Source organism: Monodon monoceros, unplaced genomic scaffold, assembly GCF_005190385.1.
Source record: "Monodon monoceros isolate NGI ecotype Baffin Bay Population unplaced genomic scaffold, NGI_Narwhal_1 Super_Scaffold_1, whole genome shotgun sequence".
Taxonomy (NCBI): domain Eukaryota; kingdom Metazoa; phylum Chordata; class Mammalia; order Artiodactyla; family Monodontidae; genus Monodon; species Monodon monoceros.
In genome coordinates this window covers 48,198,631-48,225,886 of record NW_021703765.1, presented here as the reverse complement: position 1 = coordinate 48,225,886, position 27,256 = coordinate 48,198,631, and the positions used below count along the sequence as shown (strand labels likewise).

General features: G+C 45.0%; 1 protein-coding gene across 3 annotated transcripts in view; it reads right to left on the bottom strand.

The window, feature by feature from the left end:
* Positions 1-27,256, bottom strand: part of NPC1 (NPC intracellular cholesterol transporter 1) — a 47,594-nt gene extending 20,338 nt beyond the window's left edge. For 2 of the 3 annotated variants that reach the window (XM_029220808.1, XM_029220815.1), the window contains exons 1-9: positions 27,088-27,241; positions 16,306-16,428; positions 15,275-15,381; positions 13,155-13,330; positions 6,740-6,907; positions 5,924-6,173; positions 4,084-4,157; positions 3,131-3,501; positions 1,479-1,705 (exon numbers count right to left, since the gene is read on the bottom strand). In XM_029220808.1, coding sequence (XP_029076641.1) covers positions 1,479-1,705; positions 3,131-3,501; positions 4,084-4,157; positions 5,924-6,173; positions 6,740-6,907; positions 13,155-13,330; positions 15,275-15,381; positions 16,306-16,428; positions 27,088-27,144 — 1,553 coding nt within the window. In that variant the 5' untranslated portion in view covers positions 27,145-27,241. Of the gene's footprint in view, positions 1-1,478; positions 1,706-3,130; positions 3,502-4,083; positions 4,158-5,923; positions 6,174-6,739; positions 6,908-13,154; positions 13,331-15,274; positions 15,382-16,305; positions 16,429-27,087 lie in introns of all 3 variants that reach the window. The other variant, XM_029220802.1, reaches the window with a different exon arrangement.

Genomic DNA, 27,256 nt, shown 5'->3' with positions numbered 1-27,256 from the left:
CTCATGTGTCTCCCCTGTGGCCAAAATTCTGTCGATATTTTATTTTGTAGAACAAACAGAGAGAAAATAACTTTTTTCTTTAAATACTAAAGTTAAATAATACTGAACCTTTCTTTCCAACTACCAGTGGCCACCCTGTACCACCTGTCCTTCGGAGAACACTGCTTTGGGTACACGGGCTACACTTATTGTTTCATGGGCTTGTGTTTATAGATGTGACATCCTGAAGAGAGTAAACACAGCCCAACCATCTAGAGTCAGTCACATTCCAGTAACAAAAAGAGACGGAACCTAAAGTCACCAAACCAGGTCAGAAGCTAGAGCAGTTGGCTGTCAAGATGTGGTTAACTGAGCAGCATGTTCACAGGTGACAAGGAATAATTTCTCTGCTTCCATAATGAAGAAACAGCCAGGGCTTCCCTGGTGGCGCAGTGGTTGAGAGTCCGCCTGCCGATCCAGGGGACACGGGTTCATGCCCCGGTCCGGGAGGATCCCACATGCCGCGGAGCGGCTGGGCCCGTGAGCCATGGTCGCTGAGCCTGCGCGTCCGGAGCCTGTGTTCCGCAACGGGAGAGGCCACAGCAGTGAAAGGCCCACATACCGCAAAAAAAAAAAAAGCCACAGTGGTGGTCTGATTGGCTGAACAACTGTCTCTGGGCCAGATCAGGCCAAGGTACATGGATGGCATCCAGAGAAGGCAGACGCAAGCCGCAAGCCGCTCCTCCTGCCGCGGGACAGGCCTAAAGATCACCTCACAGGTCACCAAGCACGGCTTCTCTGTGTCTAATTCAAACCATACACGCACCCTGCCCAGCCAGTCGAGCCTCTGAGGCGAAGCAGCTTCAGTGCCCTCCGATCTAACTGCACTCTAATCCAGCCCCCACTCCTCGAGGGGATGCTGCACATTTTAAAAACTCAGTATCATGAAATAAATTTATACTTGAAAGACAAGAAAAAGCACTACAGGCTTCTATTTTTGCACTATTTAACCAGCTCAGGAATGCCTGGGGCGGTGCAACTATGTGTTATCAATCCAGGTGGGAGTCAGAGGCTGAGCGGTACCTGTACCTGCCGTTCCTCAATGACACACCACGAATGCCTCGCCCCAGGGCCTTTGCACCTGCTGCCCGTCTACACGGAACACTCCCCCCCCCCCCCCAACCCCAACTCTCCCAGGCCTCCGTCTTCCCTTCTGCTGACCAGGTCTCCGCTGCACCGAAAGCGGCACGCCCCCTGCACTCCCTGCCCTCGCCCAGCTTCCTTTCCCCACTGCATCGCCTCGACCTGGCACCGTCTCAACCCGGCGTCAGGGCCAGCGGCTACTGTTCACCCTCTGCCTCCCTTCATCAGAGGGAAGGCTTTGCCGGGAGGATCCCACTGTTTATCCCTGCTGGGGCTCCAGTACCTTCAACGGTGTGTGGCCACAGCAGGGGCTCCAATGTTGGAGGAATGAAGGAAGGACTGTCCCTGCCACTTACCGAACGCAGTACAGGAAGTGTGTGTGGTAATCCGCGTACACAAAGAAGTAGTCTCCTACTTTGTGGTCCAGCACGGAATGGCTGTTCTGGAAGTAATTTAACACGCTCATGATGGTGCAGTGCTTGTTATATGGTGAGAGGGGGGCCAAGCAGATGTCCTGGAGTGTCACAGTCTCATTGTTGTAAGATGCAGTAATGTTCTCGATGGCTGTTTGTAAGTCAAGAACCTGAAGGATGATTTTTAAAATAAACAAACCCAGAAATGTATCAGTTTTCCCTCAGAGGCTGACTAACCGTTATCGCCTGGAGGAGTCAGAAGGTAAAGAGGATTTGGCGAAAATTCTTCCTGAGACAGGGAAGGCTGAGACGTGATGGTTAAAAAAAAAAAAAAATTTTTTTTTTTTTTTAAACATATTTTTGGTGACTTCCCTGGCGGTCCAGTGGGTAAGACTTCACCTTCCAATGCAGGGGGTGAGGGTTCAATCCCTGGTTGGGGAGCTAAGATGCCACATGCCTCGCAGTCAAAAAACCAAAACAGAAGCAATACTGTAACAAATTCAATAAAGACTTAAAAAATGGTCCACGTCAAAAAAAAAATCTTAAAAAGAAAACAAACATATTTTTGCTGAGGAACAGCAAACTGGGATGGAGACCCCACCTACAGGCACCCAGAGAGAGGAGGGGGCACCACGACAGGTCAGATCCCAGCGCAGGACACACGAACATCTGCCCTCCCACCCTCCTCCACAGGGACCCATGAGGCCACAGAGGGCAGCCTGGGGTCATCTGCCTGATCTTCCTGACACTCCCTCCCCTCACCAACAAATACCACCTTCCTCCATACTATGGTTATTTATGTATATTCTCGTACTTTCTAATAGAGAATATATTCCAGGAGGTAAATGATAACATCTGCACCTTTTGCAACAAGCTGGGAAAAAGCAACAGACAGTCATTGGGTGGAAAAAAGATCCTACTAAAGTCTTGAGAATATTTTGATGTTTTTTCAAGCTATCAAGACTTTCTGTAGGGCAACAGCAATGTTTAAAGGAAAAACCATGCAACTGTGCAACTGTTGATTAAAAAATAAGTGGATGCAGTTTATTTACAGGTAAGTGTGATAAGGGAGAACGGGCAGGTTTAAAAGCCTTTGTAAGAGAACGGGATGGATCTCGTTCCAAATGCACCTCCCACCAAATGCAGGCAGGGAGCCCACATTCAGGCAACACTAAGTTCATTCCTGCAGGTGGATCAGCAGTGATCCAGCAGTTCCTTCCTAGGTCCCCAGGACAGCGTAAGAGGCTTTATCCCTTTGGGTCCTGGTGTATTACTTTTTAATTATCACGGGAAAAAAATCCATAAGTTCCTAGGTGAATTATAAATACATTCTGTTTCAAAAGAGAAATGCTCATCTCAATTTCAAGCAAGACCATCTGTATGAAATAAATACCAAAGCGGTCTACAGTAAATTTTTCATTAAATTCAACAGCTATCACTTTTTTGAAAAGTAAATGAAAAGCGCCTTTACTTTTATCATTAAGGTTCACAAGATAAACCACCACACTCAGCCCCAAACCCACATCAAGTAAACTGGTCAAAAGCTGACAAAGTGCCGCGTCCCCTGGAATTGATTTCTGCAAAGAGCAGATTACCTGGTGCAAGATGTCTATGGCAAGTGGAGGCCCAAAGGGCACGTCGGCTCCAGAGGGGTAGGGATGGTACATGTGCGGCTGGGTGAAGGGGACTTGGATGATGAGCTGCTCGGTGCGGAAGAAAGGTCCGAAGTGTGTGTCGAAGTACTCCTTCTCCCGGCGCGCCTGGCTGCCGGGCGCAGACCAGAGGTCCACCGGGTCTGTCGTGACCTGCATAAACACCAGGCCCGAAGAACAGGTGGCAATGAAGGCCACGGAGAAGAAAATGATGCAGCCGGGGTGTCGGACGCAGAACAAGCCCCACTGTGCGAAGAGCCGCTGTAGACGGGCTTCGAAGGCGGCACCCAGAGAGTCACAGCAGGACGGCCCCCCTGGAAGAGCGGGATAGGAAGAGAGGGTGGAGGTTAAGAGCCAAGCCATTCCTGAAAGTCGGAACGGGGAGAGCATCAGCTACCACTGCCCATAACGGGACTAGCACCCACACAGGACACACTGGGACGTGCACAGGACGATCCCCTGCCCGCCCCCCACCAGCTACTTGTCCGCTCTGGAAGCGGCCCTGCTCACCTGCCCACACCTATCCCCACCCCTAGAGGAACGGTGCTCACACACAAGCCTCAGAAAAGCAAAGTGCTCTCAGCACTCTGTCCAGAGCAGTTCCCTCCAACCTTTCCTGCTACCCCGGCTCTCAGCCCACCACGCTGGCGCTTCCACAGCTGTCATCCCAGGCCAGGATCATTCTACTGCTATTATTAACTGCGTGGTTCTGATCTGCCACCCTGACCAGGTTGTTAGTGCCACACAAAGGCAAGGACCCTGTCTCCATCACAGCCGTGTCCTCGGCACGAGCTCAGGGCCTCTCCTGGAACAGGCATATAAACGTTTGTTGAGGACATGAACACTCTCGTGCCAACATGGTCCCAACCCTTTTAGTTAAGTACCAACGTGCCTACCTTTGTCACTGGCATTTACAGAGAAAGCAATATTGCCATCAATGGGGGTGTACTCGGAGACAAAATACCGTTTTCTGGAAAATAAAAGCATGCAAGTCGTGTTCGTGGACCTCGGCACAGTGAGGCTGTTCTTCTGACATTCCCACACGAGCTTTCCCATTGAAAGCTCACTTCCTCATCCTGTTTGCTTCCTCCCTAATTGGTGCCTGCCTTCCCTTAAGTTCTTTTGCTCTGGGTCTCTCTGCTCATCAGTCTCAGGGGAGAATTTATGAGGGTATTAAAAAAAATTCATAAAGGATAATTTCACCTTGTAGCCCTCATTTACATTTAAAAGTTTTAGGTTCTTTAAAAACACAGTAAACACTATATTGCAGGAGCAATGAGCACATCTAGCGCCTAGATCTTGGTTTCTAAACACCACTCTCCAATGAAAGCAACCAGGACTCCTTGCAGAAAAGGATGCTTCTAGGGCTGGAGCAGGGAAAATAAAAGAACATCTTGTGATTCCAGAAAATAAGAACAAGCTTGAGAATTGGGGGGTGGGGGGGGGCATGCTTAAAAAAGCATAGGAGCCACCAGAAGATGCTCCCAGTGGTTGAAACTGGGAAAATTTGAGCAATAAGATAAATGATGATACTGAACAGAGACCACAGAATTTTTTTTAAAAGTCCATGATGTAAACGTAACTGAATAAATAAATAAGTAGAGGAGAAAGGATAACTCTGTACAGAGTAAGCCCAGTTAGTAAATGGAGAAGGAACGAGGGAAATACAAAGGCACCAGCAGGCAAACACCACAGGAAATAAGTGTTGAAGACAAGATCCACGGATGGATGCTAAAATCAGTGGGCAACAGTTTGAGGAGAAACAAGGTATTAACATAGTCTCAACATACCTCCTCTAAGATATTTATCAACTCCAAAGGGAGAAATAGTAACTTCACCATTACTGCAGTAGAGAAACCCAGCAGACACCTTCTTAACCAAGCGATCGAGGCTAACCTCACCAGTGATGAGACATACTGACATCATAAGCCCTTGATATGATACATTGAGAAAGACACGTCACTTCTGTGATATTGTCAAAAACACCTAACCTCAACCTAATCACAAGAAAATATCAGATAAAGACAAACTGGGGCACATTTTACAAAATAACTGACCAGCACTCATCAAAAGTGTCAAGGCCATAAGAGAAAAGGAAAGATGAGAAACTGTCACAGATTGGAGGAGATGAATAAAACAAAAAGTGAACGTGACATGGGTTCCTGAAACAGAAAAAGGGTGTTAGAGAAAAAACTGGTGAAACTTGAAAAAAAGACTGTGGTTTAGCCAACAACAGTATACCAATGTTATTTTCATGGTTTTGATTAAATGATATTCCATGGGTGATGTACGTTGTAACATTCGAGGAAGCCGGTAGAGGATATAAATAAACTCTACTATTTTTGTACCCTTTTGGTGAGTCTAAAATTATTTCAGAATAAAAAGTTTAAAAAAAAATGTGCTGTCCTAAGTCAAGACGCAGATATCTAGAAGGATACAGTATTGCATCTGAAAGGATTTGAATCAGATTTGGCTCATGAGACTTTGTGTTAAAGAACGGCTGCTTTAAATCACATGCCATTTTGAATAAATCAATGAAACTGACTTCAAATGTTTCAACGGCTAAACAGGCTTTTGATTATTGACTGGTTGCAGGGCATAAGCAATTCATGGAATGGTATTCATGCAGATATTTGTTTCCTGTTCTAATGAACCAAAGTCTACCGAGCGAAAGCTAGAAGTGCCACTTGGGTAATTTTGCTCTTCTTGTCCTGGAGGAAAAACAAAACAGATTACCTGTAGCACCACACGGCAAAGAATGCACCAAAAAACACGAGCAGGAATGCCATGTAGGTGCTCCACATGATGACGTACATGGCGTCCAGACCCAGGATTTTCCAGGGAACAGGAGGGGCGGGGGGCTGGGGCTTGGGCCCACAGACGATCGAGCAGTCCTGGCAGCTGCAGGGCCCCGTGACCTCATCCACGGACTCGTCACAGCCCTTGGTGGCATTGTTCATGGGCTCCATCTCATGGGCTGGAAGATCTGTGGGAAGGATTGTGTTGAGTGAGAATCTCCATTAAAAAAAAGCAAACACTACAAGGCTTGTGTTAACTTATATTTAAACACAATGATAAGCACACTGAAAGTAACACAAATGGAAGAATAAAAAGGACTGGAGGTTTCTGGGTGATCAAGTTATGTTTTGCCGCTTAGTCCTGTAAAATTTTAAGTTAACCTCAATAACTCTGGGCATAGGGTTTGTCACCGAGATCCAAGCCCACCACATTCCACGGTAAACCTTCAATCAAGTTTTATCTCCACTGAGGAGCTAGTCTAACGCTATGGCAGAGCTTTTGAAAAAACTTTTTTTAAAAAACAGCTTATTCCTTCAATTCTGTAGCAACACCTGAAGGCAATTCTTCTATCTCCACTCCCATGCCCAGCCCCTAACCAACCAGGGGCAGGATAAATGCTCTAGTTACCTCTCTCGCTGGAGGAAACTCTAGGACCTAGTGATCTGAATTTATCTTCCTACTGCAGGTTAAGGTTCCTGGGCTTTAAAAAAATCCTAAGTACAATACACCAAACGTGGAGGTCTTCATCCCCACCTGAAAAGATGGGCGTGATGGTGAAAGGCGCCTGGCCGTTGTCCTTGTTGAACATGTACTCAATCCAGTTGGTGGCGTTGCAGGCTTCGGCCTCCTTCCCGCACAGCAGCCCCAGGGCTTTCTCGTTACTCGAGGGGGCCTCCACGTCCCTGCAGGCATTGTACATGGCTGGCAGGGGAGGAAGGGAAAAGACTGAAGCCGAGCTGCTTTAATTCACCAGATGAGATCTTACCGGAGGCCTCTCACGTGTGACCTTGGAAATCCAGACACACTGCAAGCAGGAGCCGCGGGCTGGGACTCGGGACAGTAAACCCTAAGGACGGGAACGGAGGTCACCTCTGAAACCAGCTTGTCACCCTACAAGTAACATCAGGCCAGATTCCAAGCAACTTAAAAGTCAAAGACAGGAAAGGCTTACGTCATCCCAGTATCACCCCCAGTGCATGCAACAGCATACTGAAGGCCGAGCAAGGAGAAGCTAAGGACCTCAGTGCCTCTTCAGCCAGCAAAGCTGGTTCCAGGAAACTCTACAGCTGGAGAATGATGGCACTTCCAGGGTAAAAATTGGTTTCAGGACAGACTTCACATGTGAATGACCCCAATACCACTCTCTTTTTGGGTTTTATTTTAGTACGCATAAAGACAACACACGAAATAAGAATGTCAGTGACATGTTGCACATAAGGAAGCAGTGGTAATGGGTCCTATCTTAATATTCAATTACCAGTCCCTGCTTGTTAGAAACTTCCCAGGACCTTCTTCCCCTAAACTTTAAGGAGATACTTATAAATTCATTGTGTTTTATCCTCACTCTTGAAAGACAATTTAGCTAGTGCGATAGTAGCTTCTTTAGAACTATAATTCCATTGCCCTCAGGCCTCTATCATTGCTGGTTAGAAAATCTCCAATTGTCATTCTTTTGAAGTGATTTCTATCTTTTCTCTACTTGCTTTGAAGTGATTTCTATTCTTTCTCTACTTGATATTTGTCTTTGGAATTTTATAGTTTTTATGAGCTATATTTAGGTATGGATTCCTTTTTTAAATAGCTTTATTGAGATAATTCACATACCATACAATTCACCAATCTAAAGTTAAAATCTAATGGCTTTCAGCATATTCATAGATATGTGCAATCACCACCACAGTCAATTTTAAAACACTTTCATCACCTTAAAAAAAGAAACCTGGTATCTTTAACTAATGCTCCCTTATCTCCCCATCCCCTCAAGCCCTAAGCAACCATTCATCTACTTTTGTCTCTATAGATTTGCCTATTTTGGACATTTCATATAAATGTAATCATATAATATATAGTCCTTTGACTGGCTTCTAACATTTAGCATGATGTTTTCAAGGTCCATCCATGTTGCAGCATGGATCCATATTTCATTCCTTTTTATGGTCAAATAATATTGCATCGTATGGATGTACCACATTTTGTTTATCTATGTATCAGTTGATGGATATCTTCGTTGTTTCCACCTATTATGAACATATGTTTTCATTTCTCTTGTGAGTGGAACTGCTGGGTCATATGGTAACTCTATGTTTAATTGTTTCAGGAACTGCCAGACTGTTTTCCAAAGTGACAGCACCATTTTACATCCCCACCAGCAGTGTATGAAGGTTCTAATTTGTCTACATCCCCGCCAACATTTGTTATCTTTTCGATTCTAGCCACCCTAGTGGGTGTGAAGCGGTACCTCATTGTGGTTTTGATTTGCATTTCCTTGATGACTAATGATCTCAAGCATCTTTTCATGCGCTTATTGACCATTTGTATAACATACTGGAGAAATGTTTACTCAGATCGTTTGCCATTTTTAAATTGGGTTATCTACTTACTGAGTTGTTAGAAGTCTTTGTATATTCTAGATATAAATCCTTTATTAAATACATGATTTGAAAATATTGTTTTCGCCTCTTTTTGATGGTGTTCTTCGATGCACAAGTTTTTAATTAATTAATTTATTTATTTTTTGCGGTACGCGGGCCTCTCACTGTTGTGGCCTCTCCCGTTGCGGAGCACAGGCTCCGGACGCGCAGGCTCAGCGGCCATGGCTCACGGGCCCAGCCACTCCGCGGCATGTGGGATCCTCCCGGACCGGGGCACGAACCCGTGTCCCCTGCGTTGGCAGGTGGACTCTCAACCACTGCACCACTAGGGAAGCCCAAGTTTTTTATTTTGATCAAGTCCAAGGCATCTATTTCTTCCTTTCGTTTGCTCATGCTTTTGCTGTCATATCTAAGAATTCGTTGCCAAATCTGAGGTCATGAAGATTTATCTTGATGTTTTTTTTTTTTTAATTTTTAATCCTGATGTTTTCTTCTAAGAGTTTTCTAGTTTTAGTTCTTACATTTAGGTCTTTGATCCATTTTAAGTTTTTAAATGCAATTTTTAAAGGTTACACTCCATTTAAAGTTACTGCAAAATACTGGCTATATTCCTCATGTTGTACAGTACATCTTTGAGTCTATCTTATACCCAATATTTTGTACCTCCCACTCCCCCAGGGTTTATATGCTGCCCCCCCTCGCCACTGGTAACCACGTTTGTTCTCTATATCTGAGTCGCCTTCTTTTTTGTTATATTCACTAGTTTCTTGTATTTTTTAGATCCCACGTATATAAGTGAGATCATACAGTATTTAATTTTGTCTGTCTGACTTATTTCACTTAGCATAATGCGTCCATCCATGTTGCTGCAAACATTTTAAGTTAATTTTTGTATATGGTGTGAGGTAAGGGTACAACTTTGTTCTTTTGCATGTGGCTATCCAGTTGTCCAAGACCACTTGTTGCAGACTATTCTTTCCCCCATTGAATGGTCTTGACACCCTTGTTCAAAATCAGATGACCATAGATGTATGGGATTACTGTCAATTCTGTCTCATTTCTTTGTATGCCTATCCTTATACCAGTACCATACCATCTTGATTTCCACTGGTTGCTTAGTAAATTTTGAAACTGGGAAGTGAGATTCCTCCTATTTTGTTCTTCTTTTTTAGGATTGTTTTGGCTATTCTGGGTCCCTTGTAATTTCATGTGAATTTAAAAATCAGCCTCTCCATTTCTACAAATAAGTCAGTTGGGATTCTGATAGGGATTGCACTGGCTCTGTATATCAATTTGGGGAGTACTGCCATCTTATAACAATATTAAGTCTTTGATCCATGAACACGAGATGCCTTTCCATTTATAAAGATCCTCTTTAATTTTTTTAATAATGTTCTTTAGCTTTTAGAATATGTTTCACACTTTTTTTGTTAAATTTATTCCTAAGTATTTTATTCTTTTTTTTTTTGCGGTACGCAGGCCTCTCACTGTTGTGGCCTCTCCTGTTGCGGAGCACAGGCTCCAGACGCGCAGGCTCAGCGGCCATGGCTCACGGGCCCAGCCGCTCCATGGCACATGAGATCCTCCTGGACCGGGGCATGAACCCGTGTCCCCTGCATCGGCAGGCGGACTCTCAACCACTGCGCCACCAGGGAAGCCCATTTTATTCTTTTTGATACTACTGTAAATGGAATTTTTTTTTTAATTTCACTTTCAGATTGTCCATTTCAAGTGTATAGAAATACAACTGATTTATATATATATTCTCTCTTTTTTTTTTTGGCCACGCCATGCAGTATGTGGGATCTTAGTTCTGCGACCAGGGATGAAACCCACGCCCCCTGCAGTATAAACAAGGAGTCTTAACCACTGGACTGCCAGGTAAGCCCCTATTCTATTTCTTCTTAATTTATCTGGTTTAAGGATTCATTTTCTTTTCATAAGCCTGAAGATTCATCTCTCATCCATTTTGGAAAATCCCCAGCCATTATCCTTTTGCTTACTGTCTCTCCCCAGCTCTCTTACCCCCATATGTCACTTTTAATGATTTCCAGAACTTTATATCTCTATGCTGTTTTCTGAGTAATTCCCTCATATCTTCCAGCTAACCATTTGGTTTTCAGGTTTTAATTTATCAAATATTTCAAGGATATGGAAAATATGGAGAATATGATTCTCATGTACTTGCCACTCACCTCTACCGATCTTACTATTTTACAACATTTGCCTCAACAACAAAAACACATTATACATATAGCTGAAGCTCCCTCACTATCCCTTCCTATGGGCATCCACCCTTCCCCAAGGTAATCACAATCCTGAGTTTGATGTTTATTTTTCCCATGCACGTTTGTGTACTTTTATGATATATTGTATCCATAAATATGTAGTACTGTTTAGTATAAACATACTACATATGTTCTGTTACTTTCAGTCAGTATTTTTAAGTGTCATTCACGTGACTGACACAATCCTAATTCACCCATTTTAACATAACAGACTATGACTATGCTCCAGTATACTGATCTGTTCTCCTCTTAATTAGCACTTAGTGTCTGCTATTCATGTATCTTCTTTGGTAAGGTGTCTGCTCAGGTCTCTTGCCCACTTTTCAATCAGGTCGTTCACTTCCTTATTGTTGAGTTTTAAGAATTCTTCATATATTTTGGGTAACAGTCCTTTATGAGATTATGTCTTTTGTAAATATTTTCTCCCTGTCTGTGCTTGTCTTCTCATTCTCTTGATGTCTCCAATTTTTCATGATCACAGAAATGCTACAATGAACGTTTTTATATGGTTCTCCCTCCTTACATGCATTAAGAGTTTCTCTAAGGTAGGCACCTCTAAGTGGAATTTCTGCGGTGAGGGTTTATTTATCTTCAAGTTTACCAGGTATTGCAAAACTATTTTTCAAATGGTTTTCAAACACTCACACCAAGTTGCAGTTACCAGTGGAGTAGTATATTAGCATTCCTCTGCCTCTACATCCTCACCAATATTTCGAGTTGACCAATTTTTAAATCTGTGCCAATCTGATACATGAAATGGTAGCTGTTTTAATGTGCATTTCACTGACTGCTGCAGATGCTAATTATCTGTATTTATAAATCCTTTCACTTCTGGTTTCTGCTTTTCCTCTCTTGTCTAGAATCCTTTCTTACCTTAAGGTCATAAAGACATTCTATATTTACTTCTAAAAATTTCCAAGATTAGGATGTTTACTTTGTTAATCAAAAATAAAAATTAGATGAATAATTAATTTCTCCATTTATCAACTAGCCCACTCTTTCCCTTAATGATTTGTAACAACACACCTGTATCAACTGTCCACATGGATGGTTCTGTTTCTACACAGAATGATCTCTCTTCATCCTGTCAGGCTGTCTTTTACGTCACATCTTTTGGTAGATTTATTCCTAGGTACCCTACTTTTTGTTGCTTTTGTGAATGGGATCTTTTTTCTAGTAAGTTTTTGTGTTACGTTTTTAACTGATCATTATAATTAAATTTATATGTTGCTCTTATAGTCAACAACTTTGATGAATTATTTTCTTATTTTATTTATTGTTTTTGGGCACATTCTTTATTCAGCTGCATCTAATCTTCTTTTAATCTACTTAAATGACGATTCCTTTTTTTTTTTTAATTTTTGGCTGCATTGGGTCATCGTTGCAGCATACGGGCTTTTCTCTAGTTGTGGTGAGTGGGGGCTACTCTTCGTTGCAGTGCGTGGGCTTCTCATTGCAATGGCTTCTCTTGTTGCGGAGCACAGGCTCTAGGGACACAGGCTTCAGTAATTGTGGCACACAGGCTCAGTAGTTGTGGCATACAGCTCTAGAGCGCAGGCCCAGTAGTTGTGGTGCATGGGCTGAGTTGCTCCGTGGCATGAGGGATCTTCCCAGACCAGGGCTCGAACCTGTTTCCCCTGCATTGGCAGGCAGATTCTTAACCACTGCCTGCCTGTTATATATCTTAACCACTGTGCCATCAGGGAAGCCCTGTGGTTCTATTTCTAATCTGTTCATTCTTTTTCTTTAGTGTCCTATTCTTGTAGAATTCTTTCATTTCAGTCATTTTCAACAAACATGACATGGTCTTTTTCAGATTGTTCTATGATTTCTAGTTGCTGGGGTACCCTTTCTCCTATCTGTTACACCTGCTTACTTTCCCTTCTCGTGATCTGTTTCTTCAAGGTCAAAAATCTCTCCTCTGCCAACTAGTTCTACCTTCCACCCCATCTCCTCAGTCTTGCAGTAATTCATGAAGTTATGCCTTTCATGTCCACTAGAACCAAAGTTCCAATGGTTTCTAAAATGTATAGAAATAAGCTTGCACATACTAAAAATTTCCATGTGGGAACTTATACTTAGGAAGGAGTTAAAGCAAATACTTTAAGGAGATTGTATAAAAGGTTGTAGCTCAAGTCCCAGGATACAAGCAAAGCAACAACTCACATTTCAAGGCCAATGGAACTAAAAACTCATTTTCACAGAGTTGACAGGACAACAAAAAGGGACAATTTGATCCACTGTCCTGATACCAAATATAAAAGAGGAATAATTTAAAAGTTTACTTACCATTGGCAAAACTCTCTCCAACATAGTATTGTAATTCTTTTACGTTTGTTTTTGTCTGGTTTGTAACAGGATCAACATAATCTTCCATTGCTGTAACGTTCAGAAACTGACTTTGTCGAGGGCTACATGTCAGCTCACAAAACAGGTTCATTAGGTTATAAAAACAGGATGGACATCTAAAAGGAAAAGTAAACTGCTCTGTATGATTTCACGGATAATAGGGCCAGCAAAAAGATGATTTAAAATAGACAAAGAATGTTTAAAATTTACTGTAAAATGGCAAATGGATTACCATGAGGACATATTAAACCCAGCAATTCCAAACCTAAAACCTCATGTTAAAATAAAGACACCTCTTTAGAAACTGCCCTAATTACTACATTTGTGCTGCCCAGATGTAATTTCAAAAAGAGACAAATGCTCTCTGAATTCTGCACTTTATAATTCAGACATGTTTCCTCTGTCTTGAAGTTAGAAGGACTTAGAAGCATCATGGTGACAATTCTGATTGAGAAGAAAAAAGGGAAAAAATGAGATTTACACATTAGTTTTCATCTTATAACCTACTGAAGGGCTCTCTTCCAATCCCCAGATAATCCTAGGCTCTCTCTAAACACAAGAGGATTTCCCTGTGACATGAGAAGATAAAGAGAACAGCAGTGGTGTCCTCTGGCTGCATGCATTTCAGAAGCACCTGGGTTTTCTTAAGAACCACAACTGTCTGCTGTCTTCCAGGTTCAAAGTTTAAGCTTCTAATGTTGACCAGTTATGTGGCAGAAGACCTCTCTCTCCTCTTTGGTTCACCGTTATCTGTAAAAGCTATTGCTTCATCAGACTTGCATTCTTGCAACAAAACCAATCAGGATTGCTCTCTATTCTGAACCCACCCAGACGACCACACGTGACACAGAACAAGGAAGGTGTGGTCCCAGCCTTCAAAGCCTCTGGTCTAGTGAAGGAGCAGACACCCACACTAACTTGCTTTCAGGAGTTCCGTGCTTTACTGTGACAAACAGGAACGACAATTACACCATTCAAACAGAATTCGCTCTCGGGGTGCACAGTTTTCTACTACTTTCCATAAATTACAAACCTCTTTCTATGTTACTCCACTTAATCTGTACAATCATCAGTTTGGACAGCTGCATAGTTTTCCATATTAGCATCTCACTGTTTGCTATTATAAATAAAGCTTTGCTACCTCTGACAACACGGGGAAAACTTGGTTATCTTTTGATGTTTACGCCCATAATACCTCACGTAGAGCAGGTGCTAGATAAATATATTTTGGCTAACTGACAGCTCCAATCTGGCTACAGCAACATCGACTAGGCTTCCTTCCACAAGATAAGCTGGCCTGATTAGAGTCTCAACTTTCTGATCTATTATATTGTTTGTTGTCCTCAGAGAACAATTTACAGATGGTTTTTCACTCTATATTGCCGATTGAAAATCTGAGAAGCTAAGTTTCCGAGTGGACACCGACTTGTGCCCTGTCACCTGCAGTGACACCTGCATAGAGAAGCACATGTCCTTCCCATCCGCCTTTATCAGGGTGCTCAGCATGCTGATCTAAAGACCACCACCAGTTGGTTCTTCTGCACATTCGACAACTGCTGGGTAAGCTTAGAGAACATGTATTACGAAGCCCTTTTCACTGCCCCCGGTCACACAGAACACACTGGATGGCAAACTAATTTTGACAAAACCAGCCGACTCTGCCAAAACAAGCTTTGAGCAGTTACCAAAGGCCGGCTCTATGAGGCCTGGGTCACCATAGGAAGAGAGAACCACGCACAAAGCAGGGGAGGGAGGCAATGCAGAGGACTGCAAGGAGGAGGGTCTCAGGTCAGAGAAATGGGCAGGAACCCCTCTCCTCCCCACAGCACGAAGGGGCTCAAGTCTGAAGGGACCCAGACCCCAGTGCAGGTCCCCTTTGGGATGAAGACATCTCAGAGGAAAACCAAGTAGCAACTCTGAATGTAAAGAGAGAACTGAGTCTGATAATTATTACTTTATCAGAAGTTACTGTTTATTTCTGAGAAGTCATAAGATAGCATTCTTAAAACAAGAGCTAACTTTTAGACCTATTTTTCCTGCATGCCTGGCGGTCAACCCACCTGGACAGAAACTGCAGAGGCAGCTGCAGGTTGTCTTTCAGCGTCCGAAGCTGCTGAACATCACAGCAAAGATTGACGTTGCCGAAGAAGAACCCTGGACAGAGTTCCTTTTGGGTGAGAAAGCACGGACATCAGAGGAGCACAGTTAAATAAGGACAAGCATTCCTCAAATATAAGACCATTTTATTCATATCGCCCTTTTTAGGTACACAAGGGTGAGACACCTATATGCAAAGTGCTTGCAGAATTCTTTTAAAAGGCTATCATATTTACTGTTTATAACTAAGGATTCACAGAAGTAGAGGCAGTAGAGGCATTTTAATTTTTTTTTTTCTAATTGGGAAGCTCACTTTCCTCCCTTGACAATCATTTTACCTCTTTTTAGGTTATTTGGTTAAGTTTAACCAGAATGCTATTTACTCTTTCCATCAGTCACTCCAGGGAATGTCAAATGCCTTTAATAATTCTGATGAAAGGAGTAAGTCCAGGTGACCCGCTATCGTGTCAACTGCAGCCTCTAAGACCAGTCTTTCCACCTGGATATTTCCAGTTCTTTTCTAATATCCCTGTGTATCAGGGATGGTGAAAGAGACAACAGGAAACAGATTCCTGGTAACAGCCAAAGTTCATAGGCTCTTGGTGGAAACCGGAGGAATCACTAAAGTGAACAGAGGACAAGGGAGTCACAGCCACTTAGCAGCCTCGTCCTCTCAAGTCCTGAAATCTAGGAACAAAAAGAGTTAACTTTGAGTGTATTTTGAAGAAGCTGCTAAAGCAACATCTGAGGTACCAAGATCAGTCCCTAAGTAGTAACCTGATAATGGGAAACTTTATGAGCAAGGTATAGTAAGCCCCCCAAAATTACGCCTCTGGAGTTATGTTATCTTCTTTGTGCTACAGATAAGAGTTTGGGATGAGAAAAGCCCATTCATTTCATCTCTATCCCCACCCCACGGTAATATTTAAGGTATAATTGCAGAGGATCTCTGATTAGCATTTTGTGTTCCCAACGCCCAAGACAACTAACTCACCTGCACCAGGTCATAGCCATCCTCTGGCAACGGCTTTGGTAGCCCAGAATATCTGCAGTTGTACCTCTTATCTCCAGATGCAATTCCACACTCTCCATACCAAACACAGGACTGTGAAAATACCTACAAAAGTCAACCCAAAACTCGCTTCATTAGGGCCTCAGGGATAACACAAAGTTCAACAGCAAAGGGCACCCACTCAAGCCCCATTCACAGAAGCTTCCAAGGTTACCTGCAAAGCCAAGTAACAGCAAGAGGCACTAGTTAGTTTAACATTTTGACAAATATTAATTAAAATAGACCAAAATGGACTTGTCAAGTCAGTCAGCGAAGGAGGTAACAGAAATTCCTTATTTACATGATTTCTACTTCCTGCTAGATTATTTATTAATAAGAGGAAGCTACAGTTCCACATAAGAGTCACTAACAATCAGTGTAGAAGGAAGCAAGATAGTATGTGAGTCTGTGATTACTAAGGCTCTATTTTTGCACGTCTGTATAAGGAACTGCGTCAGGTCTAAATAATGAAAGATCATTTGAGTATCTGTTAAGGTTAATTAATATCAGCACACCATGAGTAATGTGAAGAAAAGACCTTAAGGAGGAGAAGAATGAATACCTTGTCCTCGAGATTTAAGTAAAAGGCAAGATATGTGCTCACTTTAAGGAAAATCCCCTCAGAATCTTAAAAACATAAAACCTCTTGTGTAAAGATTTCTCAAGAGCCACCCCTATTCCCCATGTGAGTCACACGGTGGGGTTGGGGGGAGGAGGGCACCATGTGACTCATCCCATCAGCAAGGCCACCAAGCTCCACCAAGCTGGCCAGGGTCAAGGCCAGCATGACCCTCCAATCAGCTATCGTGTAGGGAAACGGACTGTTGAGAAGCAACCATGGATCCCAAGATACCTGTTGGAAAAGTCATTTTAAAAAAATCGGCATAGAAGCAAGAGAGTGAATTCTCTCCAGGGGCAGTGGCACATGGGCCGCACACTGCAAGGAGTTAAGCTGGGCTGTGTCGGTCGCCGGCATCAAGACACAAATCCCACAACAGGCCTTGAAAACATGAAAGGAAAAACAAGCAGGAGGTTGAGGGGTTTTGAGAGGAAATCTCAGGGCCCAAATGACTTGTCTCTGAATTCATTCTTCAGATTTTTTAAAACAGAAATTATGACTTACCCCATCTTGTTTCATTAAAAGTCATATATTTAGGCCACAAGGAAGGGAAATTATACAAATGAGGAAGCAACAAGCATTTAACAACGCCATATCCCAAACCTCCGGCAAAAAGTTGCAAAATTCCACCATTTCTATATAAAAAGACTCATAATTATGTCCATAAACCTAGCGAATCTAGAGAAAGTACTGCTCTTTCCAAAACTCTGGGTTTCCCACTAAAAGGTCATTATCCATCTACTGAAGTTTGAAAAGGCAAATAAGCTAAGGAGGGGTGACAACTGCTGATACTGACCCGTAATTTACACACAAGGGACACGTCCCTTGGACTCCCCCTCACAGAATTCTCAACAGACCAACAGGGCAAGCAGGTCCCGGCCAGGGGGCACTCTGGCACATCACCCACAGGAGTGGCAGGAATCCAGTCATAAAAATGCCAACTCTGGCATGACTAACAGGACGGACATCTGGAGTCTAAGTTCCCCTTCCCAGGACTTAGCACTCTACGGGAAAATAAAGATGACCCAATGCTGTTTGGTCCCTATTTACAAGATCATCCTTTATAATCTACATCATTTGTTTCAAAGCAAAGTTGTTTCCACCCACCAAGTAGAAGAGATGGGGCGGGGGGTGGGGTAGGGAGGAAGGGCTGAGGGTTGAGCTTGAGGGGCGGGAGATCAGGAGTCCTGGGTTCCTCAATAAATGTTGAGCCCGGCTGCACCTGGAGCAGGTAACCTGGCTGAGAAGAGCAGGAGTCTCCCACCTGTGAACTGCACTCAAAACCCCGCTTACGTCACAGTTCTGGTGTGAACACTGAATGCGGGAATAAAGGAGGAAGTGCTTAGGAAACTAGAAAGCACTACCACTCAAACGTAAGGAATTATTCTTAATGTCTTCCAACTGTTCGGGACCTCACCAAAGAGGATCCAAAGACCTGAAGAAAATAAACTGCTCGTGGTTTCTTTGGGGCCAGGAAAAAACTGGGCTTGAGTCACTGCTCTTAGGTTTGCTTTCCCAAGTCACCTACCTAAAGAAGCATGAACCGGCGGGGCCCAAAGGTACTCACAGGCCACTCGCTGTGTGCCAGGCACTGTTTTAACTGTTCTTACATATTAACCCAATGAATCCTTACAACAAATGCACGAGGGAAGTTTTTTTTTTGGCCACACCGCGCGGCATGCGTGATCCTAGTTCCCCGACCAGGGATGGAACCCGTACCCCCTGCAGTGGAAGCGCAGAGTCTTAACCACTGGACCGCCAGGGAAGTCCTGGGAGGTGCTATTATGCCCAATTTACAGATGAGCAAACAGAGGCAGAGAGGCTAAATAACTTGTCCCAAAGCAGCAGAGCCAGGATTCAAACCAGAACATTCTAGTTCCAGAAACAGACTCTCAATAATATATAATCAACCCTATAATTAAGGTCCTCCCTCAAGGGGGTCCATCACCCATCCCTTGTGCAGGCCTGTGCGCCTGTGCACTCACTCACACGGCTGCACAGGTGGGGAGGCCTCTTCCCCACCTCGAGTCTCTCTCCCCGACTCCCCTCGGCTCACCTACAGCTGAAACCCAAGCATCTCCTTCAACCGCAGGCCCCGCTGGTGCCGAGGCCCCTGGGGACCTCCACCACCTGGCTTCCTCCTCACCCACGTGTTCAGCCTCATCTCTGTGTTGGTCCCTTCACCTGCTCCTGCCCATGAAGGCTGCTCCATTTCACCCTCCCGCTCAGTCAGACCACCCCCACCTCCTCTCCAGCTGCACCTCCAACCACCTGCTACACAGCCCAGGTGCTCAAAAGGAAACCAGTCTTTCCTCCATCGCCAGGCCCTCTTCATCAGGGGCTCAGGCCCAGGTACCTTTCCCACCAACCTCCCGGGAAGCCTCACCGGTGCAGCCTCCCTCACCCCTTCCCCCCCAACCCCTTCCCTGCGAGCCCACAGCCATCCTCTGTCCACCTCATCACCTCCCACCACGTGGTCTGCTCCCATGGGGGTACACCACGCCCACGGCACCCAGGCACTGGATAAGGATGCCCCTGTCACCTCAATCCCGCAGCAGATCTGTGAGGCTGCCACTAAAATAACACCATTTCACATATGAGGAAACTGAGGGTTACACAGGTAAAGTGACCCATCTGAGGCCACATCTGAGAACGGCAGAGCCAGACCCGACCCAAGGCCTGGCTGGTTTGGAAGCTGGAGCTCTTACTCCTTATGCTGCACGAGGGTCACTCCTCAGCGGACCACTGACTAGGCCGAGCTCATCTATGCAGCCCGTCAAGAACCTAGCTGACATCCGAACAACTGGGGTTTCCAGGCTCCAAAGTGCCACGGCCCAGTGGTCGGACTTTATCAACGAAGACAACGGCTCACCTCAAGATCCCTGGGAGATTTCCTGGAATGTCAGGGCAGCACAAGCCGACACCAAGACTAAGGGCACGCCGAGCAATCAAGGGCTCAGGTACAGGCCACGTACTTCCTTTCTCAGGGAAGCAAGGTGTCTGGGTGAAAGCTGCCTTTGCTCTGATACAAGAACAACTGGTGCTGACTTCACACCAATGATACTCACCTGGGGAAGGACATATCCTGCCCGATACTGAAATAAACCCACCAAGGCTGGAGGTCTGACAGAGCCCAAAGGGCACCAGATTGCATGTGAGCTCAGCTCTAGAGATGGACGGTGGTGGTAGTTGCACAACATGTGTTGTACCTAATGTCCCTGAACTGTACTTTAACTTAAAATGGTCGATTTTATGTGTATTTTATCACAATACATGAGCTCGGGTGCCCTTCACCATGTAAGAGAAAAGCCCAGTGGCAAGGACTGCAGACAGCACGTTCTTGGTTATACTGAGATTAAACAGAGAAGGGTGACCGTCAGTTGAACACCATGGGTCTGAGTGTCATGCGACACAGCCAGAGTCTCTAATAACAGGTGTTGTCAAAGCTCCACTTGGGGTCGGTGCGGGACAAGTTCAAAGAATGATATTTCTTCACAGTTCATCTCATGGGCACTGACCAGTCTTACAGAGCTATTCATGACCACAAGAACTGTCTTATTTAAGCATTTAAACATTTGACTGATTCCTAAAATGTTAAATGAGTGTAGATTTTATTTTCCTTAATTACAGAGCACCCACCCATCACAAATATTCAAACATTACAGGTGTATATGAGATAACATTGGAAGCTCCCCCTTACCTCTCCACTGCCACCCCATTCCTCAGATTTAACCAATGCTAACTTATTAGATCTAGGTCTTCCGGGCTTTCAATTCCCTCCCACAGGCAAACCTGTAGAGATATATCCACACAAACACACCCAAATGCAGTAACTTTTACATAATCTCTACTACGTTCCGTGACTGGCTGTTGACTCTACCTGAACTGCCTCTAAATGTATTTATCGGGGTCCCCAAGGCCGGACTCCAGCCCTTGTCTGCCCTCCCTTGTTTTCTCCACACATTTCAGTCCCCCCCATCTTGGAACGGCCTCCCTGTTTACAAGCCTCACCCAAGACTCACTGCCTCCACTAAATTTAACTCTGACTCCTATCACCTGGATCTGGTCATGGTGCTCCCCCGTCGGGTGAGCTGTCCTGGGGCAGAGGCAGGTTGGCCCCAGGCAGCACCTGGCTGGTGCTCACGGGCATCCATCCTCACTGCTTGAGTCAGCAGGTGTCCTGCACCCAGAGCTCAGGCGAACCATTTCTCTGTGACTTACATTCCACAAGCTCCCCTGGGGATCCACCAGGACGCAGTGGATAAACTTTTCCTTAGAGGACCAAATATTAAATATGATAGGTTTGTGGGCCCTAAGGTCTCTGTGCTACATACTCAACCTTGTCTGCTGTAGCTCAAAAGTAACCACAGACAATGGGTAAAAGATGGGCGTGGGTGTGTCCCAAGAAAACTATCCACAGCTACAGGCTCTAGCCAGGTCATAATTTGCTGGCTCCTGCTCTAAGATCAAGGAGAATTTATGAGTATCACAGAGTTGTGCATGAAGGCAGAAGTTGCAAGAGTATTTTCTTGCCTTGGTCTTGAATGCCCTGTGAGGCCACAGAATCCTAAAGGGCAGAGCCCAGGTGTTATACTTCCTTTGAAATTTTCTATAGTATCTCATCCAGTGTTCACTCATTCAGAAACTGTCAAAACATACAAGATGAGTTGAAGGAGCTTGACTGGATTATGTAAGAAGTTGCTTTGGCTTTAACCCAGAATTTAGTAGTTACAAGCCTAGGTAGGCTATCTCTGCTTTTAAAGGTTAGGCCACATGGTTATTTCACAACATGCTCTAGAGTTTAATTTTTGGATATATGACTGCACAGGGAAGCATCTTTCAATAATAATAGGAATAGTTCAGGAAAGTTAAAAAAAAAAATGCCCCTTCTGCTACGTGTCAGCAACTCTAGCAGCTGCTAAACAGACTCTAATTGGGAGCTCCCTGAAAGCACATCTTATCACACGGAGAAGCTCTGAACATCAGCAACAGAATTCTATACTCCAGGGTGAATATTAACTCATGTTCAAATGCTTAATGAACATCAACTGAGTGCCAGGCACAAAGTTGAGTGATTTCTCCCTCATTGCCTCGTTTATTTCTCAGACACCCCATGGAATAGTAGTATCACAGAATTTTACAGGTAAGGAAACTGGAGCTCAGAGAGGATTCTCTGAGGTCACATGGCTCATAAGTGAGAAAACCAGTAATGATAAACAAGATTTTGAATGCCAAGTTAAGCATTCTCCCTCCTATTCACCCCCACACCCACCCCACCAGCTGCTGCACTGTTCAAACTTCAGCTCAGTTTGTACATGGACGTATCCTTAGATTGTGACAATGTGCTAGGGATGGGCTGTCCCCTCCACTATCATCCTACACAGGTGTCCCTCTTTCCACACAGCCTTGTTCAGCTGCAGGACTAATGACTACCATTTACATACAACTCTAGGCAGCTGTCAAGTCCTGACTCACTTTCTCAGGACCAGTGACTGTCCTCAGCCCCAGGCCTGTACCTGGCCATCCCATGCAGATGCAGTGTAGGGCCTGGGCCCCTCACCTCTGCTGCTGTCCTGGATGAGTAAAGCTCACGATGGAACCTGGAGACACACCCAGCTGCAGCTCTGGCGAGGGGTGGAGCTGAGGGGCTGGCCTGGCCAGTCAGGATAACCCAGGAGGCGGTGGCCCAGAGAATCCTGTCCAGAGATTAAGCTGCCTGCTGTGTCCTTTGGGGTCAGGTATGCAGACCAAACAAATATGACAGGACATTTGGGGTGGAGGCTGGTCTGCTCTGACTTTTATTGACGGAATTCTCTGGAACTCTGTTTTATAGCCAACCTCGGGTAAACATATCCACATAACAAAGGATAATTTGTGTGAGCACCAGGCACGCCTTTAGATGGGTATTTTAGATATATTTTTCGAGTTAGATGGGCTCAGCCAATCTTCACTTTACAGATAACCCCTCCAGCTTGCAGTTTAACTGACTTGCCCAAGGTCACACTATTAGTTAGTCTTAGACATTTCTGAGCTCCCGCACTCACGAGTTTGAAAAATGATCCAAAAGCCACAAGGCTAAATCAAAACCATGAAAGTGGATGGGGGTGTATACTGTCCGCAGGTGTTTTCCTAAGGAAAGTTCACACAACGTGACAATTGAACCAAGGGTCAGGCCAGTAGGCTAAATCCACCCCTGATCTATCACAGGCTTTTGGAGAAGCCACACTGGAGCCAGCAACATGCCTTGAACGTTACTGGCCAAGTAGAACGTCTGCTAAACACCCATTCAACAGAGCTTGCTAAATATGAATAACCTGGCAGCAATATTCTGAATTTGAATAAAGCAGAGCCCGGAAGTCAGAAGACAGTGGCTCAAGCCCCAGTCTGCCATTTACCAACTATGACCTTGAGACAAACTTCAGCCTTAATATCCACATCTGTAAAACAAGAAAAACAGCATCACACCTATCTTAAGGAGTCTTGGGAGGTTAAAACAAGACCAGAGGTGTCATCGCAATGGAGTACTATGCAAAAATTAGGTAATTCCTTTTTCCTTAGTCTCTTGTAATCCAGGATGCCATTTAAAAATATTGAGATAATTTACATACCATAAATTCACCATTGAAGTGTACAGTTTAATGGTTTTTAGTAACAATCGGGTAACTTTCCCCCCTATTTTCTCCAGTTTTCCTTTCATCCGCCCGGTAAGCATTAATTCACCCTCCAACACTCAGCTCAAAAATGGACTCCCCATCACATTCTGTCCCTTTATTAGAGCACACTTTCCTTTGCATTGTAATTTTTTTGTGTATCCACTCGTCCTCTCATCAACTATGAACAAGACAGGGATAGTAACTACTAACTTTTACATAGCACTTTACAGTTTGTAGACAGATCACTTTCTGACTAGGTGATTCTTTTGATCTACTATTGTATCCTACATTGCACTCACTTCACATTTATGAAATTACTGAATGACGGTAATTTGAGTTCCTCTGTGGCCCAATTCTAAAGATTCCCTCACAAATCCCCCAAGAGCACACTTGCATCAGAGAGAGCAGGGGTTTTTTGGGTTTATGTGTATGTGTGTATGTGTGTGTGTGTGTGTGTGTGTGTTTTAAAGTTTTCTTGCCAAAGCAAATATTCTAAAGACTGAAAACAACAAGCATGATCCAAGCAAAGGAAAGCCTGTCGGGCCACCGTTGATCTCTGCAATCACCGAGACAACAAATGCAAATCCAATTCTGATCTCTAGTAGCCTCTGAATGCCTCACCGATCTTATCCCCTCACCCAAATCCATGAAGGCCCAATGATTTGTTGATTCAGGCCATGCTGGAGATGGTAAAATATAGTTCTTGCCCTCAAGGAGCCTGCAGCACGGTAGTTCAATTCAAACAATATTTCTCTGTCTTTCCACAAGCACCCTGAGAAGTAGGTGAAGTTGTTAACCCCATTTTACAGAGGGGGAGACTGCCTTTGCCCAAGATCACTCCTGGTAAGAGGAAGAGTCAAGACCCACACCAGGTCTTCTAACTCCAAGTCTTGTGCCAGGCCGTAAACGCCGCTGCTGCTGCAGTTTAAATGAAGACTGAGAACTTCAGAGTGAAGGCATTCTAGTTGGGGGAACAGAATAACAATGTCACAGATGAAGATACTTTTGAACTGGGCCTTGGAAGATGGGCAGGGTTTTGACAGCAAGTAGTTTATTTGGCTGGAGAGCTGGTGCCCTTCACAGATCTGTGGGTGAAAGAGCAGACGAGGCACCTGAGATCAGGTTAGAGACGGCCCACTCCAGGCTTCCGCACAGGTAATGTGTCATCTGTAACACACCCCTGAAAGCATCCCTTTTAGGAGGAGTGGAGGGTGGGGAAGGGTTACCCAGGAAAGAGGATTCTTTGTTCTGGGTAATATGACAAACACTGAAGGAATACAAAGACCTATTCAGCAAGGCGTTTTCTTTCTGCCCACTTGCTAATAATAAAAAGCCTCATTCTCCCTTGATTACTTATGTTAGTAAAATAACTGATCACAGCATCAATCAAGGAATGGGAGAGACTGGGGAAGAGTACCCAAATTCGCTCCAATTTCAGAAAGTTATTCTTCAATGCTCTCAGGCTGAAAGATTAACCCATTCCCAATCTCCTCAGGAAAAGCAGTTTTAATGGCTTAATTCCTACCCAGGCCTCATTATGGTGCAAGTCCCTCAAGAAAAAGCTTATAAATATTACAGTCAGGAGAGATGTGTGCTACTTCTCAAAACTGCACACATTATTTGGATGAGCACAAGGTTTAAAAACCACGCAGTCTTAGTAATGTGATTTCATCAACTGTAAAACTTAAAAGTTAAGGAAAGCAAAAATCCCCCACCCCACAAGGGTACTTCAGACTTTATGAAGGACAGTTAGTCTGCAATTCCGTGACAGAACCTTACTGGTGCTCAGACTCAACCCAGACGAGCTGCTTATCACTGGTAAGAATTCTAAAAGCGGGAACCGCCCGCCCCCCCATCACATTTCAGGTGTGAGGAAATGCAGGTACTGAAAGCCTCTGCAGACATGAGGGAGCTAATCTTAAAAATATCAACACGAGCGTCTCCAGTTCATATTTGCAAACCCTCTCAAGGCTTCCAGGCATTTTGCAAGAAACTTGTGACCAACCCCTGACCTATCCCAAAAGTCCTAGGAGAAGAGGCACTCATTTACCATCAGCTCCGGCTGCTACCTTGAGGTAAAAGGATTTCAGAGATAAATTAAAGCTACTTAACCATGTGAAGCCTGCCTGTTAGATCCTAACCTAAAACTCTCGGGAAATTGAATAGCTGTATTTTCAAAGCAAATAACTGCTGCTATTTCTTGAGTTTTTACCACAGTGATGCGATCTCTCCAAACATCATTATGCATGGAGGGGCCTCAATAACCGTATGAGGAATTGCTTATCTTCAGAAAAAGTTAGGCTTGAAAGAGTAATGAGCCCAAAGCCACAGAGCTAGCAGGCGGTCTACCAGTTGACCCCATTCCAAAGCACCTCCCTGAAACCTGCTTTCCTCTGCCTCCCCTCCCCACCAGGTGTGTGCTCTTCCACAAACCCGCACCCCTGGCGACGCCCACACGCACATACAGGAGGCCCTTCCCGGTCAGCCACACCTACCCCCCTGCTGAGAACTATGCAGACGTCTCAGGAGAGCTTTTCCTGGTGCAGGAAACCCCTTGATCTGCCTTCCCCTGGGACTCACTGCCCCCTCATCACTGACACGCCTATGAGTGGGCACGAGAACCTGGGATTCCCATCCGGATCTGGTTTAATCAGCACTAAATCCTTAGACATCCCTCCGGACACCCACAGATTTAAAGGATAAAACTGTAGACACACAAATAGCGGCGAGGCGCTCATGCCCAGGGCTTCTACCAAACCAGGGGAAAGCCGACCCAGGGAGTTCCAGGCCCCTCCTCTCCACGGCTAGTATTGCGAAATCCAATTAACCCGTGCCCCTGTCGGCCTCAGCTTCTAGAGATGTAAAGGGAGTGGGTAAGAAGTAACTTGCACTCTTTAGAAGACCAAGCTGCCTTCTGTAAAGTACTTAGGGCTGTTCCAATCTGGGGCCTGACGGATTGCTAACTTTATCTCCCCTCCCTCCTTCACCTTTAGGGGAGGAGGAGAAGAAATAAAGTGGTCAGATCTTCTAAACACATTTACAAAGAATTCGCGTGCATCTGGCAGAATTAAGGGGGAAAGGCAGATTAAATAATACGAACCCTATTTCCTCTCTGCCCATGTTCTTCCTCCTCTCTTCACCCCATACCCTAAATCCAGAAACGAGGTGACCACAGGTGAAAGGAGCTCCAAACAGGTCAAATAAGCAGCCCCCAGTTGCCACCGTCTTCCAGACCACAGGGAAAACAGCGTGGCCGGAGAAAGGCACCGGGGAGCTGTGGGGGGACCTCCAGGGGCTCCATCGCTAGACCAACTTCCCCGGGATCCGCTGGACCCGCGGCTGGCCCCCTCTGGGGCCGGGGGCGCCTGAGCCTCTGCACAGCCCGCTGCCCTCCCCGCCTCGCGGCCTCACCACGTCCCCCACAGCCTGCCCGGGTCGCCGGCGGCCGCTCACCTGCGCCGGGCAGAGCAGCAGCAGGAGGAGGCCGAGGACCGGGCCGCACGCACTCATGCTGCCGTGGCGCCGGGCTGCAGACGTCTGTGAGGGTCAGGTGGCAGGCTCCGATCGGCGTCCGGGTCTGTCTGGGTCCGGCGCCGCCTGAGGGAGGGAACAAGCGCCAGCT